General features: G+C 43.8%; 1 protein-coding gene across 1 annotated transcript in view; it reads right to left on the bottom strand.

Moving 5' to 3' along the window:
- Positions 1 to 370: 370 nt before the first annotated feature.
- The window catches only part of LOC135511934 (pseudokinase FAM20A-like), a 36286-nt gene continuing 18061 nt past the window's right edge, over positions 371 to 18595 (bottom strand). Inside the window, exons 7-12 of the mRNA XM_064933463.1 lie at positions 12437 to 12552; positions 12098 to 12278; positions 6729 to 6838; positions 6514 to 6595; positions 6365 to 6424; positions 371 to 6205 (exon numbers count right to left, since the gene is read on the bottom strand). Of these exons, the coding sequence (XP_064789535.1) occupies positions 5926 to 6205; positions 6365 to 6424; positions 6514 to 6595; positions 6729 to 6838; positions 12098 to 12278; positions 12437 to 12552 (829 nt within the window). The 3' untranslated portion in view covers positions 371 to 5925. The remainder of the gene's footprint in view (positions 6206 to 6364; positions 6425 to 6513; positions 6596 to 6728; positions 6839 to 12097; positions 12279 to 12436; positions 12553 to 18595) is intronic.

Below are 18595 nucleotides of genomic sequence, written 5' to 3'. Positions count from 1 at the left end.
AAATTCATATGGTATGCTTTCACTGCATTCACTGAATCTAGAATTGTTTTCCTATGAACACGAGCAGTGATTAGTAGGGGATTGGCAGAGGTTAGGACAGGCCAATGATAAGATGGGACAATCAAACGTAACATGGTGAAGTAAGCGTCCATGCTGAATATTGTTCAGATATTTTTAACTAGTTCAGTTACAATAAAAATGTGTCAATGTTGACATCCTTACAAAATAATTCATAAAATTGTATTTTTTAGAATTACAATAATGCTGGGAGCATAATGTTTGCATCTAATTACTTATGTAGCTTTCATGCAATGATAATCAATGGTTATCCTCCATTGTTACTGTATATTAAATCACAGACATTTTGACATTTTCTCATATTGTTTCCATTGATTGGTCCATCAATCCAATTCACTGTTATTTTATCTAGTTTGAGAGAGTTTGTACAATTTAATATAACCAGAAAATTCTCTGTTGGACAGCTACCAAACTAGAGCTAATTGTTTTCACAACTCAGAACGCATAGAAGATTCTTATTCTGTCAGAAGCAGTGGAACTCAAAACAGGAAGTATCCCCATGTTAACACTCACCTCTGATTTGTTGGTACATTATTGGCTACAATAGGGGGGGAAAGATTATTAAATGGTTTTCAGTATTCAGCATTTTTCAGTATACACCAAATAACTTAATCGCTATGTTTTTAAACAGAATTATTATAGTTATGACTATTAAAGTTCTTTATTGACTGAACAAACTAATGTTATGGCTATGGTTTGGAGTGATGGTAAAGTTAAGTACGTTTAAATGTCTTTTTGTAAATGCTTATTTTTCCATAAATTCTATTTTAGGTGTTCAGTGCCACAGCGTAAATAAATGCTTATTCTTGTCAACCGACAAAACAGTATGTAGTTGTATTGTGACAAAGTCATGGGTTCACCTCTTAAAAGTAGGCGAAAGGGCTTTAAAGTAATTAATATAAATTTGAATTGTAGATGGTTTTAAGACTTAATTATTTATGTATTTGAGTGCAAAAGTTAAAAAGCGTTAGAAAGCATCCCAACTGTGGTAATTCAGACATCAGATTAAATTGTCATGATTATATCTTTATTTTAAAGCATCTTCGCTGTTAAAGCATAGTGAAAACAATTTATCTACTCTATGCCTACCTACAGCATAGTGTAATGAAATGGTATTCTTAAACTGCCCCTGTCGTTCAAACAGTTGGTCATTCACTACCGGCTTCACCCCTTGAATCTTAAGAACACATGTCATTAGCTCTTTTTCTTCTAACTGCTGCAGAAATCTCTAGTGTAAGTTGTATTCCTGTTCATTCCTGCCTCAGCTTGCCCCTCAGCCCTTTCTAACAGAAAGGACCCTTACATACAGTAATGCTTTTATCCCTTTCTGAGGTCTTTGTTTAGGCTCTGTCATGTTTCCCATTTTAATCTTATGTACAAAACAGTATGGCTGACTGGATGGATGAATGGATGGACTTGTGTAACCGTATGTATGTGGAAAACCAATCAACATGATACTGAGTCGATTGCAGTGTTGCCTACTTGGTCCAAAACTTTTGTATTGCTTTCAAATGGTTGATGTTCTGGAATATTGCAGGTGTCTATTTGCTGACAGATCACAACCCACCAGTGGTTTGCTGGTGTTTCTTCACATAGAAGTACTGATATGGTAAAACACATCACAAGATTAGTGCTCACTAGTAGGCACACTGCAATCCACCCGGTTTGCCTTAGCTTATGTAACCCGGGCATAGACACTCCTGCTAGCCTGACCTTCAGCAAGTTTGCGGGGCCTGCAGCAGGCTCTGAGAGCTGCAGGTCATCTGAGGACCATTCTTTTTCTATTCTACCCAATGACTGTACTCTGTTTGACTTCCTGTATGTGCAAAGATGTTTATCCTTTTGGTATAGATTGTTCCAGATGGCAGTTTAAGCAATAAAAAGGTAAAATTACCTTTGAGTCTTGTATGTCTTTACTCATTGTTTGTCTGAATATGTCTATACTATAAGGGTGAAATAGTCCCAATTGGAAGACAGTGACTGTATCCTGTAGTAAATAAGGTGCAATATCATCTCTGAACTCTGGAGGGCAGTGCCTCAAGTCTTCAGTGCTTTCTTTAAGGTTAAGGTCACTTTATTGGTCCATCGCCCACAAGGTCCAACTCAAATTTGAGCTAACCCCTCTGAAAGACACATACAGGTTTTGGAGAGGTGTGGGGGGCTGGCACACTATGTGCCCAGGCAGCTGTTGTGGGGGGTTAAGTGCCTTGCTCAAGGGCACAACGGCAGGAAATGGCATCTAGGATTTAATAACAGCAACCACTTCCTGACAGATTTTGCCCATTAATCACTACACCCACATAAACCGACAGGACAGCTGAAGGAAAATCCCCTGGGGGGCCTCACATTCGGTTTTGTTTCAGTGCATATGAAGGAAGGAGATAAAGGAAGCCCCTTCAGACTATTGAGATGCACCCCATTGATGGTGGTCACTGAAATGAGATGTTTAAGTGTTGGTGGATTACTTTTTTGTAAGAATAGTATTTTGAACAATTACCAAGCATGATGGTGTGAGCAATGACCACAAAAAAGCTTGAAATAGGTTGAATGAAACTGATACACACTTCATCAGAAAGCATATAAAGTTGGTAAACCCAGAACCCACTCTGGGTTTATTCTTGATGCTGACACCTTATAAAACTGGCAAACATAGGCTCCCTTCAGTAGTGTTGGGCAGAAGCCAAACTTCATTTGGCATGATTTAATATAGGCTCTTTAAAATAGTTGTGGTTATTCTCCCTCATCAGAAACATCAGGATGCATTGGATTTATAGTCAGGACAGTAATGAGAACAGCTCAAAGAAAAAGGTCCAGACATGTGATGAAATGGCATCCAACAGAACGTTGTTTGAAGACAAAGCTTTGTTTCAGACTAGTTAGAACAAAGTAGAGCTTGTGGTGATATGATAAGCTGCATGTCCACATACAGTACTGTAGCTGTGATGAGGAGGTATCTATGTCAGGGTGTGTTATGGTTGGGTTGGTGTTGTGAAACCACTTAAAGGGCTGACAAACAGACAACGAAAGAGACAGATGCATCCTGATGAGACAGACAGACAGACACCTGTTCAGACAGACAGAAAGACAGACACCTCTTGATGAGACAGACAGACACCTGTTCAGACAGACAGAAAAACAGACACCTCCTGATGAGACAGACAGACAGACACCTCCTGATGAGACAGACAGACACCTCCTGATGAGACAGACAGACACCTGTTCAGACAGACAGAAAAACAGACACCTCCTGATGAGACAGACAGACAGACACCTCCTGATGAGACAGACAGACACCTGTTCAGACAGACAGAAAAACAGACACCTCCTGATGAGACAGAAAGACAGACACCTCCTGATGAGACAGACAGACAGACACCTCCTGATGAGACAGACAGACAGACACCTCCTGATGAGACAGAAAGACAGACACCTCCTGATGAGACAGACAGACAGACACCTCCTGATGAGACAGACAGACACCTGTTCAGGCAGACAGAAAGACAGACACCTCCTGATGAGACAGAAAGACAGACACCTCCTGATGAGACAGACAGACAGACACCTCCTGATGAGACAGACAGACACCTGTTCAGGCAGACAGAAAGACAGACACCTCCTGATGAGACAGACAGACAGACACCTCCTGATGAGACAGACAGACACCTGTTCAGACAGACAGAAAGATAGATACCTCCTGATGAGACCGAAAGACAGGGATTAAATGCTGTCTGTCTCCCCCACCCCTCACCCCCTTCTCTCAGTCACAACCTCTTTTAAATAGCTTTCTCTCTTTACCCCCCCAAAGATGACGTCTTGTTTGTACTCCAAGGTGCCCGGTGACATACAGCATACAGGTGACCACATAGCCCAAGGACACAGGATACATTTTGACAGTGCTGCTGTCTATTGACAAAACAGGCTGTATCATTTCAAACGTTGGACTTGAAAGACGAGCAGTAGCGCTGTGTGGGTACAATCACTGGGGAAGCCAAGCCAGTAAAAAAGCTATATTCAAATCAAATCAAATGTTATTTGTCACACTCACCGAATATAACAGGTGTAGACCTTACTGTGAAATGCTTACTTACAAGCCCTTAATCCACAGTTCGAGAAATACAGTTAAGAAAGTATTTACTAAATAAACTAAAGTAAAAAATACAATAAAAAGTTACACAATAAAATAACAATAACGAGGCTACATACAGGGGGTACCGGTACTGAGCCAATCTGCGGGGGTACAGGTTAGTCGAGGTCATTTGTACATGTAGGTAGGGGTAAACCTATGATGCGATACTTGCATTGTTTGCTCTATAACCCATTCGTTCATACACCACCGTGATTTACAATAAGGCTGTGACAACAAAAAGACAACAGTCACATAGTGGCGAAATAAATTCAACTACACATACGTACGTTTGTTTCATCACAAAACCAAAGAGCAACATCTGTCTGGTGGAGTCCACAAAGAAAATATTGCATGTAACACACAGTTATATGACCTGCAGCATGTTAATATAAGCAAGTTAATATTTTGACAGTTTACTGAACAACTACTGATTTTGAGTTACTGCATGTCAGCACAAAGACAACGGGAGCACTGCCTCCTCTATTCCAGCACCATTCCATATTAACCATTTAAACATCATCAAATCAACAAGGCTATATATGCTTAGTTAAATATTGAAAACAAACAAAGATGCCAAAAACAATTTTGTCCAATCAATATTGCTAAATATCATGTGGCTGTCCATGGTACTGATTTCTGTCGGTGTGTGTGTGCTTGCGTGGGGACTCACTACTTATAGACTAGCTGAACGCCAATGCCGTCCTTCTGTCTTTCATGTTGGCGGAATGATCTATGGTTTTGTACTAGTTTTTGTTTTCATAGGCTACCTAGCTAAAATGCTTGCTAGCCTAATTTCCTCGCATGGGTAGCAATGAACCAGCTGAGTTAGCTAGCTAGTTAATTGTGAGACTACTAGACTACATATTGAACTTCAATCGTCTCAGGCCAGTGGCACAATATATGGATCTATGGTTAGATTGGAATTGCCGTCATAACCATTGGCCTGTAGAGAGAATCGGCATCACAAGTCCAAATTCCCATCTCCATCCATGGCTTGGGAAAGGGACGATTTAGCAAGCTAGCTACTGCAGGACATCAACACAAGCAGACCAGAAACACACACACTTTTCTGACAGTGAAGTTTTGCTCAGGATGTGATTTGATTGGTGTGAAGCCAAATCCAAACTGGGCTCCCTTGGAGCTGTTTTGCTGCAGCAGTACAACCCACAGTTGAGCTCAGCTCAATACTGATTGGCTAATTATGTTATACTTTTTTTATCAAGGGAGGCCAAATGCTTGTTGACATCAATCAATCAAACGCTACGGCGGCACCATGTCATACTCTTTTGGTCCAGACAGCATCAGATACACATACTGAGACCACACATACTGACACATACTACACATACTACACATACTGAGACAGAGGGGCGCTGCTTCCCTCCCACAGAATATTTCTCCGGTGAGAATCAGACACTTGCGAATTGACGGAAAATTATGAAAACAGAGAGACAAAAGATAAAAAATTTTATACATATATATATATATTTTGTTTTTAATTTTGGGGAAAGCCAGTCTTCCCTTGGCATCCATGAATAGACACCACTGAAAACGAGTGCAGAATGTATTACTCTGTGAGAGAGACCACCTGCCATTATGATCTTCAGGCTGTCCTTAGTCTATAGTTACCTTCCCTTGCAGGACTTGGGGATACGTCCAAAATGCCACCCTAATCCTCTACTATAGTGCACTTCTCCGTTTGGATTCCTTAGTAACCTTAATTACTTCTCCTTGTTGGGCATAGCCACTGGTTTGACAGACTCAGGCATGACGGAGGTATCAACAAAGTCTGTGGTGATCACCTGAGCCTCTCCCAGCCTGCGGACACACCTGTGGACTGTCTTCAGAACACGCTGCAGCCGGCGGTCCAGGGCCTGCAGGTGGGGCTCAGCGAGGACCGGCTGCAGTGCGTCTCCTCCCAGGGACTCCCTCATCACGTCACTGAGCCTATAGTGGTCCTGGGAGAGGAGCTGCAGCCGCAGCAACGTGGAACGCTTTATACTGAGAGGTGAAGAGGGGCGGGAGAGGGGGAGAGAGAGTGCGGGAGAGATGGGCAGAGAGTGAGACTTGACTCGACAGTTGCCATGCTAAATGTTTTCAAATAAGATTCAATATTGGTGTTAGTTAATCTGTATTAGTGACTTGTGTCTCCATATTTACATGCAGCACTGTGACAGTGGAGCCAGTATGGACATCTCATCATGAGAATGCTTCCCAAACCTGAAACACAGGAAGTCATGTCATCATAAGGCAACGACAAATATTCACTTGTACAATGATGGAAGTTATATAACAACTCTAGTACCCACCCTTTGGCGTTGTCAAAATGAAGAAGGAAACCTTCATCGCCAAACTTAGTGAAGATCTCATAATGGTGCCTGTCCATGTTACCTGGGGGAATGAGCCATGAACAAATGTTCACTCACATAGGACGACAGAGAAAAGTAGAGCACTGCATAGGTAATAGGGTGTCAGATGGGATGAGGACAGGGGTTAATCAGGGGTGATGGGTGGTAGTATGTACCAATGAGGAAGTCAAAGATGGCCATATCTATGATGTTGAGCAGCCTGTTCCCTGAGTTGTAGGGATACAGACGCTTTATGGTGTCACAGTAGAAGGGGTTCACCTCCCACCTGGTAGAGACAGACAGATTATAACAAGATATTATAAGATAAGTCGCTCTGGATAAGAGCGTCTGCCAAATGACTTAAATGTAAATGTAAATAATATAACAAGATATGAATTGTAACAAGATATGAATGTTCTGTCTGCCATATAGACTTATCATAAATTAACTTTCAAAATGGAAATAAGATGCTCCAAAATGGAAAATGGGAAGAGATATGTAGGTGTCAGGGTTACGGTCTCAGGGTTACGGTGTCAGGGTTAAGGTGTCAGGGTTAAGGGTTAAGGTGTTAGGGTTAAGGTCTCAGGGTTATGGTCTCAGTGTTAATGTCTCAGGGTTAAGGTCTCAGGGTTAAGGTGTCAGGGTTAAGGTGTCAGGGTTAAGCTGTCAGGGTTACCGTCTCAAGGGGTAAGGTGTCAGGGTTAAGGTCTCAGGGTTAAGGTCTCAGGGTTAAGGTGTCAGGGTTAAGGTCTCAGGGTTATGGTCTCAGTGTTAAGGTCTCAGGGTTAAGGTCTCAGGGTTAAGATGTCAGGGTTAAGGTCTCAGGGTTAAGGTCTCAGGGTTAAGGTCTCAGGGTTAAGGTCTCAGGGTTAAGGTCTCAGGGTTAAGATGTCAGGGTTAAGGTCTCAGGGTTAAGGTCTCAGGGTTAAGGTCTCAGGGTTAAGATGTCAGGGTTAAGGTCTCAGGGTTAAGGTCTCAGGGTTAAGGTCTCAGGGTTATGGTCTCAGTGTTAAGGTCTCAGGGTTAAGGTCTCAGGGTTAAGATGTCAGGGTTAAGGTCTCAGGGTTAAGGTCTCAGGGTTAAGGTCTCAGGGTTAAGGTGTCAGGGTTAAGGTCTCAGGGTTATGGTCTCAGTGTTAAGGTCTCAGGGTTAAGGTGTCAGGGTTAAGCTGTCAGGGTTAAGGTCTCAGGGTTACGGTGACAGGGTTAAGGTGTCAGGGTTAAGGTGTCAGGGTTAAGGTCTCAAGGTTAAGGTTAAGGTCTCAGGGTTAAGGTGTCAGGGTTACAGTCTCAGGGTTACGATGTCAGGGTTAAGGTGTCAGGGTTAAGGTGTCAGGGTTAAGGTGTCAGGGTTAAGGTCTCAAGGTTAAGGTTAAGGTCTCAGGGTTAAGGTGTCAGGGTTACAGTCTCAGGGTTACGATGTCAGGGTTAAGGTGTCAGGGTTAAGGTGTCAGGGTTAAGGTGTCAGGGTTAAGATGTCAGGGTTACGGTCTCAGGGTTAAGGTGTCAGGGTTAAGGTGTCAGGGTTAAGGTGTCAGGGTTAAGGTGTCAGGGTTACGGTGTCAGGGTTAAGGTGTCAGGGTAAAGGTCTCAGGGTTAAGGTCTCAGGGTTAAGGTCTCAGGGTTAAGGTCTCAGGGTTAAGGTGTCAGGGTTACCGTCTCAAGGGGTTAAGGTGTCAGGGTTAAGGTCTCAGGGTTAAGGTCTCAGGGTTAAGGTGTCAGGGTTAAGGTCTCAGGGTTAAGGTGTCAGGGTTACAGTGTCAGGGTTAAGGTCTCAGGGTTAAGGTCTCAGGGTTAAGGTGTCAGGGTTACAGTCTCAGGGTTACGATGTCAGTGTTAAGGTGTCAGTGTTAAGGTGTCAGGGTTAAGGTGTCAGGGTTAAGATGTCAGGGTTAAGATGTCAGGGTTAAGGTCTCAGGGTTAAGGTCTCAGGGTTAAGGTGTCAGGGTTAAGGTCTCAGGGTTAAGGTCTCAGTGTGAAGGTCTCAGGGTTAAGGTGTCAGGGTTAAGGTGTCAGGGTTACAGTCTCAGGGTTAAGGTGTCAGGGTTAAGGTGTCAGGGTTACGGTCTCAGGGTTAAGGTGTCAGGGTTAAGATGTCAGGGTTACGGTCTCAGGGTTAAGGTGTCAGGGTTAAGATATCAGGGTTAAGGTGTCAGGGTTAAGGTGTCAGGGTTAAGATGTCAGGGTTAAGGTCTCAGGGTTAAGGTGTCAGGGTTACGGTCTCAGGGTTAAGGTGTCAGGGTTAAGGTCTCAGGGTTACAGTCTCAGGGTTAAGGTCTCAGGGTTGAGGTGTCAGGGTTACGGTGACAGGGTTAAGGTGTCAGGGTTACGGTGTCAAGGTTACAGTCTCAGGGTTAAGGTCTCAGGGTTACAGTCTCAGGCTTAAGGTCTCAGGGTTAAGGTGTCAGTGTTAAGGTCTCAGGGTTAAGGTCTCAGGGTTAAGGTGTCAGGGTTAAGGCCTCAGGGTTACAGTCTCAGGGTTAAGGTCTCAGGGTTACAGTCTCAGGGTTAAGGTCTCAGGGTTAAGGTCTCAGGGTTAAGGTGTCAGGGTTAAGGCCTCAGGGTTACAGTCTCAGGGTTAAGGTCTCAGGGTTAAGGTCTCAGGGTTAAGGTGTCAGGGTTAAGGTCTCAGGGTTAAGGTCTCAGCGTTAAGGTGTCAGGGTTAAGGTCTCTGCGTTAAGGTGTCAGGGTTAAGGTCTCAGGGTTAAGGTCTCAGGGTTAAGGTGTCAGGGTTAAGGTCTCAGCATTAAGGTGTCAGGGTTACCGTCTCAAGGGGTTAAGGTGTCAGGGTTAAGGTCTCAGGGTTAAGGTGTCAGGGTTAAGGTCTCAGGGTTAAGGTGTCAGGGTTACAGTGTCAGGGTTAAGGTGTCAGGGTTAAGGTCTCAAGGTTAAGGTCTCAGGGTTAAGGTGTCAGGGTTAAGGTGTCAGGGTTAAGGTCTCAAGGTTAAGGTCTCAAGGTTAAGGTCTCAGGGTTAAGGTGTCAGGGTTAAGGTCTCAGGGTTAAGGTGTCAGGGTTACAGTCTCAGGGTTACGATGTCAGTGTTAAGGTGTCAGTGTTAAGGTGTCAGGTTTAAGGTCTCAGGGTTAAGGTGTCAGGGTTAAGGTGTCAGGGTTACAGTCTCAGGGTTAAGGTGTCAGGGTTAAGGTCTCAGGGTTAAGGTCTCAGGGTTAAGGTGTCAGGGTTAAGGTCTCAGGGTTAAGGTCTCAGGGTTAAGGTGTCAGGGTTAAGGTCTCAGGGTTATGGTGTCAGGGTTACAGTCTCAGGGTTAAGGTGTCAGTGTTAAGGTGTCAGGGTTAAGGTGTCAGGGTTAAGATGTCAGGGTTAAGATGTCAGGGTTAAGGTGTCAGGGTTAAGATGTCAGGGTTAAGGTCTCAGGGTTAAGGTGTCAGGGTTAAGGTGTCAGGGTTACGGTCTCAGGGTTAAGGTCTCAGGGTTAAGGTCTCAGGCTTAAGGTGTCAGGGTTAAGATGTCAGGGTTACGGTCTCAGGGTTAAGGTGTCAGGGTTAAGATGTCAGGGTTAAGGTGTCAGGGTTAAGATGTCAGGGTTACGGTCTCAGGGTTAAGGTGTCAGGGTTAAGATGTCAGGGTTAAGGTGTCAGGGTTAAGATGTCAGGGTTACGGTCTCAGGGTTAAGGTGTCAGGGTTAAGATGTCAGGGTTAAGGTGTCAGGGTTAAGGTGTCAGGGTTAAGATGTCAGGGTTACGGTCTCAGGGTTAAGGTGTCAGGGTTAAGATGTCAGGGTTAAGGTGTCAGGGTTAAGATGTCAGGGTTACGGTCTCAGGGTTAAGGTGTCAGGGTTAAGATGTCAGGGTTAAGGTGTCAGGGTTAAGGTGTCAGGGTTAAGATGTCAGGGTTACGGTCTCAGGGTTAAGGTGTCAGGGTTAAGATGTCAGGGTTAAGGTGTCAGGGTTAAGGTGTCAGGGTTAAGGTGTCAGGGTTAAGGTGTCAGGGTTAAGGTGTCAGGGTTAAGGTCTCAGGGTTAAGGTCTCAGGGTTAAGGTGTCAGGGTTAAGGTGTCAGGGTTAAGGTCTCAGGGTTACAGTCTCAGGGTTAAGGTCTCAGGGTTGAGGTGTCAGGGTTACGGTGACAGGGTTAAGGTGTCAGGGTTACGGTGTCAAGGTTACAGTCTCAGGGTTAAGGTCTCAGGGTTACAGTCTCAGGCTTAAGGTCTTAGGGTTAAGGTGTCAGTGTTAAGGTCTCAGGGTTAAGGTCTCAGGGTTAAGGTGTCAGGGTTAAGGCCTCAGGGTTACAGTCTCAGGGTTAAGGTCTCAGGGTTAAGGTCTCAGGGTTAAGGTCTCAGGGTTAAGGTGTCAGGGTTAAGGTCTCAGGGTTAAGGTCTCAGCGTTAAGGTGTCAGGGTTAAGGTCTCAGGGTTACGGTCTCAGGGTTAAGGTGTCAGGGTTAAGGTCTCAGCGTTAAGGTGTCAGGGTTAAGGTCTCAGGGTTAAGGTATCAGCGTTAAGGTGTCAGGGTTATGGTCTCAGCGTTAAGGTGTCAGGGTTATGGTCTCAGCGTTAAGGTGTCAGGGTTAAGTTCTCAGGGTTAAGGTCTCAGCGTTAAGGTGTCAGGGTTATGGTCTCAGCGTTAAGGTGTCAGGGTTAAGGTCTCAGCGTTAAGGTGTCAGGGTTATGGTCTCAGCATTAAGGTTTCAGGGTTATGGTCTCAGCGTTAAGGTTTCAGGGTTATGGTCTCAGCGTTAAGGTGTCAGGGTTAAGGTCTCAGGGTTAAGGTCTCAGCGTTAAGGTGTCAGGGTTATGGTCTCAGCGTTAAGGTGTCAGGGTTAAGGTCTCAGCGTTAAGGTGTCAGGGTTATGGTCTCAGCATTAAGGTTTCAGGGTTATGGTCTCAGCGTTAAGGTTTCAGGGTTAAGGTCTCAGCGTTAAGGTGTCAGGGTTAAGGTCTCAGCGTTAAGGTGTCAGGGTTATGGTCTCAGCGTTAAGGTGTCAGGGTTAAGGTCTCAGCGTTAAGGTGTCAGGGTTATGGTCTCAGCATTAAGGTTTCAGGGTTATGGTCTCAGCGTTAAGGTTTCAGGGTTAAGGTCTCTGCGTTAAGGTGTCAGGGTTATGGTCTCAGCGTTAAGGTGTCAGGGTTATGGTCTCAGCGTTAAGGTGTCAGGGTTAAGGTCTCAGCGTTAAGGTTTCAGGGTTATGGTCTCAGCGTTAAGGTTTCAGGGTTATGGTCTCAGCGTTAAGGTTTCAGGGTTATGGTCTCAGCGTTAAGGTTTCAGGGTTAAGGTCTCTGCGTTAAGGTGTCAGGGTTATGGTCTCAGCGTTAAGGTGTCAGGGTTATGGTCTCAGCGTTAAGGTGTCAGGGTTAAGGTCTCAGCGTTAAGGTGTCAGGGTTATGGTCTCAGCGTTAAGGTTTCAGGGTTATGGTCTCAGCATTAAGGTGTCAGGGTTATGGTCTCAGCGTTAAGGTGTCAGGGTTAGGGTCTCAGCGTTAAGGTTTCAGGGTTATGGTCTCAGCGTTAAGGTGTCAGGGTTATGGTCTCAGCGTTAAGGTGTCAGGGTTAGGGTCTCAGGTCTCAGGGTTAAGAGTTGTATGCTTACTCCTCCCTGCCAGTGAAGGTGTATGATCGTATCCAGGGGTTGGGGAGGGAGATACGAGGGGCAATGCTGAGACCAGGGAGGTAGGCTGACATGGAGCCCTCCAGCAGGTCAGGGCTCCCACACACTGCATACTCAGTCTTACACACGTACAGACACTTGGCAAAGAAACATGTGTTGTTTGCTGTTTGAAAGAGAAAAGACATAGATATAGATTGGTTTAAACCAGCAGTACGCCGATTTCATCATTGTCTTTTAATCATAGACTGATTATTTAAGACCTAGGTTGCAGTGTAATGCCTACCTGAAGGGGTAATGCCTACCTGGAGAGGTAATGCCTACCTGGAGAGGTAAAGAACACACTCCTTAGGTCCTCGTTGTGAGTGGTCAGGAGAATCTCCCCCGTCACGTTCACCAGCCTGCCCACCACCGGCGGTACCCTCCGGAAGTCCAGGATTCTAGAAGAGAGAAAGACAAGAGTTCCATTCTGATGAACACAAACTCATGCATCTTCTACGACTCACAGATCTAGAAGAAAGAGTTCCATTCTGAACAGAACACACAATATAAAGTCAGATGAACTCCTGCAATCTCTCACCTCAGTTGACACACACAAAGTCACAGGAAATTAATTAAACTTGAATTATTTGTATACATAATAGCAGCTATGTCTGTCTCTGTTCTCCGCTGTGTAATCTAGCAGGTGTTGACGTGTAGCAACAGCTACTTCCCCCAGGGCCATATTGACAGTCTGACAGGCCTGTGTGTCTCAATAACAGTCATCAGTCAGTATCTGAGGCTGGATAAAGAGATGTTATTGAGGTGCTGTCTTGGCTGGCATATCTCACCTGCTGATTGGGTCTGATAATGATAAGGCCTCTGGCACAACCCAGAGACAGAGAGATAGAGACAGATACACAGCACAGAGACACAGAGACACAGACACAGAGACAAAGAGACAGATACACAGTACAGAGACATAGAGATAGAGACAGATACACAGCACAGAGACACAGTACAGAGACACAGACACAGAGAAAGAGAGACACAGACACAGAGACAAAGCGATAGATACACAGCACAGAGACACAGTACAGAGACACAGAGACAGAGAGACACAGACACAGAGACAAAGAGACAGATACACAGCACAAGAGACACAGTACAGAGACACAGAGACAGAGAGACACAGACACAGAGACAAAGAGACAGATACACAGCACAAGAGACACAGTACAGAGACACAGAGACAGAGAGACACAGAGACACAGCACAGTGACACAGACACAGAGACAGAGAGCAAGATACACAGAGACAGAGATAGCACAGAGACACAGCACACAGACACAGAGGCACAGAAACACAGAGACATAGCGACAGAGACAGAGACATGGAGATACAGAGACACAGTGACAGACACAGCACAAAGACACAGCATAGAGACACAGCGACACAGCAAATAGAGCCACAGACACATACACAGAGACACTGCACACAGACACAGAGACTCAGCACAGAGACACAGCACACAGACACAGACTCAGCACAGAGACACAACACACAGACACAGAGACACAGACTGTAGAGGAAACACACTGATTAACCAGACATATTCAGTGCTAGACAGTACTGTAGTGTAGAGCCACGGTGTTCATTGAAGGAATGACAACAGAGCATGTACTCTGCTTTTCTTCTCTTCTTTTCCACTTCATTCAAATGTGAATTTACAAAACTATATATTGTGAGGTAAAATGTATTTAATATAATAACTTAACTTACAGTACCAGTCAAAAGTATGGACACACTTACTCATTCAAGTTTTTTTTTTTTTTTTTTACTATTTTCTACATTGTAGAATAATAGTGAAGACATCAAAACTATGAAATAATACATATGGAATCATATGCCATCCCATCTGGTTTGCGCTTAGTGAGACTATAATTCGTTTTTCAACAGGACAATGACCCAAAACACACCTCCAGGCAGTGTAAGGGCTATTTAACCAAGAAGGAGAGTGATGGAGTGCTGCATCAGATGACCTGGACTCCACAATCACCCAACTTCAACCCAATTGAGATGGTTTGGGATGAGTTGGACCGCAGAGTGAAGGAAAAGCAGCCAACAAGTGCTCAGCATATGTGGGAAGTCCTTCAAGAATGTTGGAAAAGCATTCCAGGTGAAGCTGGTTGAGAGAATGCCAAAGCTGTGCAAAGCTGTCATCAAGGCAATGGGTGGCTACTTTGAAGAATCTCAAATATAAAATATATTTAGATTTTTTTGCACTTTTTTTGGTAACTACAGGATTCCATGTATTATTTCATAGTTTTGATGTCTTCACTATTATTCTAAAATGTAGAAAATAGTAAAAATAAAGAACAACCCTTGAATGAGTTGGTGTTTCCAAACCTTTGACTGGTACTGTACTTGAGCTTTATTTGTGGTTTTTAGCCTACACCCAGTTACACCCTTCCATGCTGTTGTTTTGTCTCAAGGAATAACAACCCCATTGACTTGCTGTCTTGTTTGATTTTGGGTTGACAAGCTGTGACTCTAATGACTGTATTTGACTGATGACTCATTTGAGTTAATATGTAGTAACCTGGAATCATGGAGGTTAGAGAGGCTTTACAGTAGACATCTGTAAATACACCTGTGTGTGTGGAAAGGAAATGCCTTGCTGGGGAAGGACACATGTTGAAATAGTGGAGAGACCATAATCTCCCAAGGAAACTACCGTTCAGAAACTCAGCGATGTAGGTACAAGTTTCAGGCTTTGTTTGTTGGGAGACCACTTGGAGATACAATATGAGATACAGCATGAGATAGAGTGTGAGATACAGCGTGAGATAGAGTATGAGGTACAGTATGAGATAGAACATCAGATAAAGTATGAGATACAGTATGAGATAGAACATGAGATACAGTATGAGATACAGTATGAGATACCATATGAGATACAGCATGAGATACAGTATGAGATAGAACATTAGATAAAGTATGAGATACAGCATGAGATAGAACATTAGATAATGTATGAGATACCATATGAGATAGAACATGAGATGCAGTATGACATACAGAATTAGATACAGTATGAGATAGAACATCAGATAAAGTATGAGATACAGTATGAGATAGAACATGAGATACAGTATGAAATACCATATGATATAGAACATGCGATGCCGTATGAGATACAGCACGAGATACAGTATGAGATAGAAAATCAGATAAAGTATGAGATACAGTATGAGATAGAACATGAGATACAGTATGAGATACAGCATGAGATACATTATGAGATACCGTATGAGATACAGTATGAGTTACAGTATGAGATACAGTATGAGATAGAACATTAGGTAAAGTATGAGATACAGTACGAGATACAGTATGCGATACAATATGAGATACAGTATGAGATAGAACATTAGATAAAGTATGAGATACCGTATGAGATAGAACATGAGATACAGTATGAGAAACAGTATGAGATACAGCATGAGATACAGCATTAGATACAGCATGAGATACCGTATGAGATACAGTATGAGATAGAACATTAGATAAAGTATGAGATACAGTATGAGATACAGCATGAGAGAGAACATGAGATACAGTATGAGAAACAGTATGAGATATAGCATGAGATACAGCATGAGATACCGTATGAGATACCGTATGAGATACAGAATGAGATAGAACATGACATACAGCACGAGATACAGTATGAGATAGAAAATCAGATAAAGTATGAGATACAGTATGAGATACAGCATGAGATAGAACATGAGATACAGTATGAGATACAGTATGAGATTCAGCTTGAGATACAGCATGAGATACAGTATGAGGTACAGCATGAGATTCAGCTTGAGATACAGTATGAGATACAGCATGGTATAGAAAATGAGATACAGTATGAGAAACAGCATGAGATACAGTATGAGATACAGCATGAGATACAGTATGAGATACAGCATGAGATACAGTATGAGGTACAGCATGAGATTCAGCTTGAGATACAGTATGAGATACAGCATGGTATAGAAAATGAGATGTAGTATGACATAGAACATGAGATACAGTATGAGATAGAACATGAGATACAGCATGAGATACAGTATAAGATAGAACATGAGATACAGTATAAGATAGAACATGAGATACAGCATGAGATACAGCATGATATAGAACATGAGATACAGCATCAGCTACAGCATGAGATACAGTATGAGATAGAACATGAGATATAGTATGAGATACATCATGACATAGAAAATGAGATACAGTATGAGATACAGCATTAGATACATTATGAGATAGAACATGATACAGTATGAGATACAGTATGAGTTGGAATATGAGATACAACATGGTACAGTCTCTGACCTCCTCCCTATAGACTCTCTCGTCGTTTGTTGGTGATCAGGCCTACCACTGTTGTGTCTGCAAACTTAATGATGGTGTTGGAGTCGTGCCTGGCCATGCAGTCGCGGGTGAACAGGGAGTACAGGAGGGGACTGAGCACGCACCCCTGGGGGGCTCCAGTGATGAGGATCAATGTGGCAGATGTGTTGCTACCTACCCTCACCACCTGGGAGCTCCCTGTCAGGAAGTCCAGGATCCAGTTGCAGAAGGAGGTGTTTAGACCCAGGATCCTTAGCTTAGTGATGAGCTTTGAGGATACTATGGTGTTGAACTCTGAGCTGTAGTCAATGAATAGCATTCTCAAATAAGTGTTCCTTTTGTCCACGTGGGTAAGGGCAGTGTGGAGTGCAATAGAGATTGCATCATCTGTGGATCTGTTTGGGCGGTATGCAAATTGGACTGGGTCTAGAGTTTCTGGGATAATGGTGTTGATGTGAACCATTACCAGCCTTTCAAAGCACTTCATGGCTACGGATGTGAGTGCTATGGGTCTCTAGTCATTTAGGCAGGTTGCCTTCGTGTTCTTGGGCACAGGGGCTATGGTGATCTGCTTGAAACATGTTGGTATTACAAACTCAATCAGGGAAATGTTGAAAATGTCAGTGAAGACAGTTGGTCAGCACATGCCTGGAGCACACTTCCTGATAATCCGTCTGGACCTAGCAGCCTTGTGTATGTTGACCTGTTTAAAGGTCTTACTCACGTCGGCTACAGAGAGCGTGATCACACAGTCTTCCGGAACAGCTGATGCTCTCATGCATGCCTCAGTGTTGCTTGAAGCGAGCATAGAAGTGATTTAGCTCGTCTGGTAGGCTTGTGTCACTGGGCAGCTTGTGGCTGTGCTTCCCTTTGTAGTCTGTAATAGTTTGCAGGTCCTGCCACATAAGACGACCGTCGGAGTCGGTGTAGTATGATTCAATCTTAGCCCTGTATTGACGCTTTGCCTGTTTGATGGTTCGTCACAGGGCATAGCAGGATTTCTTGTAAGCTTCCGGGTTAGAGTCCCGCACCTTGAAAGCGGTAGCTCTGCCCTTTAGCTCAGCGCGAATGTTGCCTGTAATCCATGGCTTCTGGTTGGGGTATGTACGTACAGTCACTGTGGGGATGACGTCTTCGATGCACTTATTGATAATGCCAATGACTGATGTGGTGTACTCCTCAATTCCATCAGAAGAATCCCGGAACATGTTCCAGTCTGTGATAGCAAAACAGTCCTGGAGTTTAATATCTGCTTCTTCTGACCACTTTTTTATAGACTGAGTCACTGGTGCTTTCTGCTTTAATTTTTGCTTGTAAGAATGAATCAGGAGGAAAGAGTTGTGGTCGGATTTACCAAATGGAGGGCGAGGGAGAGCTTTGCATGCGTCTCTGTGTGTGTTGCACATTTAACATGTTGATAGAAATTTGCTTGAACTGATTAAGTTTCCCTGCATTAAAGTTTCCGGCCACTAGGAGCGTCGCTTCTGGGTGAGTGGTTTCCTGTTTGTTTATTTCCTTATACAGCTGACTGAGTGCGGACTTAGTGCCAGCATCTGTCTATGGTGGTAAATAAATAGCCACGAAAAGTATATCTTAAAACTCTGTAGGCAAGTAGTGTGGCCTGCAATTTATCACAATATACTCTACTTCAGGTGAGCAAAATCTAGACACTTCCTTAGATTTTGTGCACCAGCTGTTGTTTACAAATATGCACAGACCGCCCACCTATCGTCTTACCGGAGTGTGCTGTTCTATCTTGCTGGTGCAGCGTATTTCCTGCTAGCTGAATATGTCGTCATTCAGCCACGATTCCGTGAAACATAGGATATTACCATTTTTGATGTTCTGTTGGTAGGATATTCGTGATCGTACCTCGTCTAGTTTATTGTCCAATGATTTTGCATGTTGGCGAGTAATATTGACGGTAACGGCAGATTTCTCACTCGCCTTCTGTGGGTCCTGACGAGGCACCCCGCTCTGTGTCCTCTGTACCTGCGTCTCTTCCTCTTGCAAATAATGGGGATTTTGGCCCTGTAGGGTGTTTGGAGAACGTCCTGTGCGTCTTGCTTGTTGAAGAAAAAATCTTTGTCT

This window comes from Oncorhynchus masou, chromosome 24 (assembly GCF_036934945.1).
Source record: "Oncorhynchus masou masou isolate Uvic2021 chromosome 24, UVic_Omas_1.1, whole genome shotgun sequence".
Classification (NCBI taxonomy): Eukaryota; Metazoa; Chordata; class Actinopteri; order Salmoniformes; family Salmonidae; genus Oncorhynchus; species Oncorhynchus masou.
This window is presented reverse-complemented; position numbering and strand designations above follow the sequence as displayed.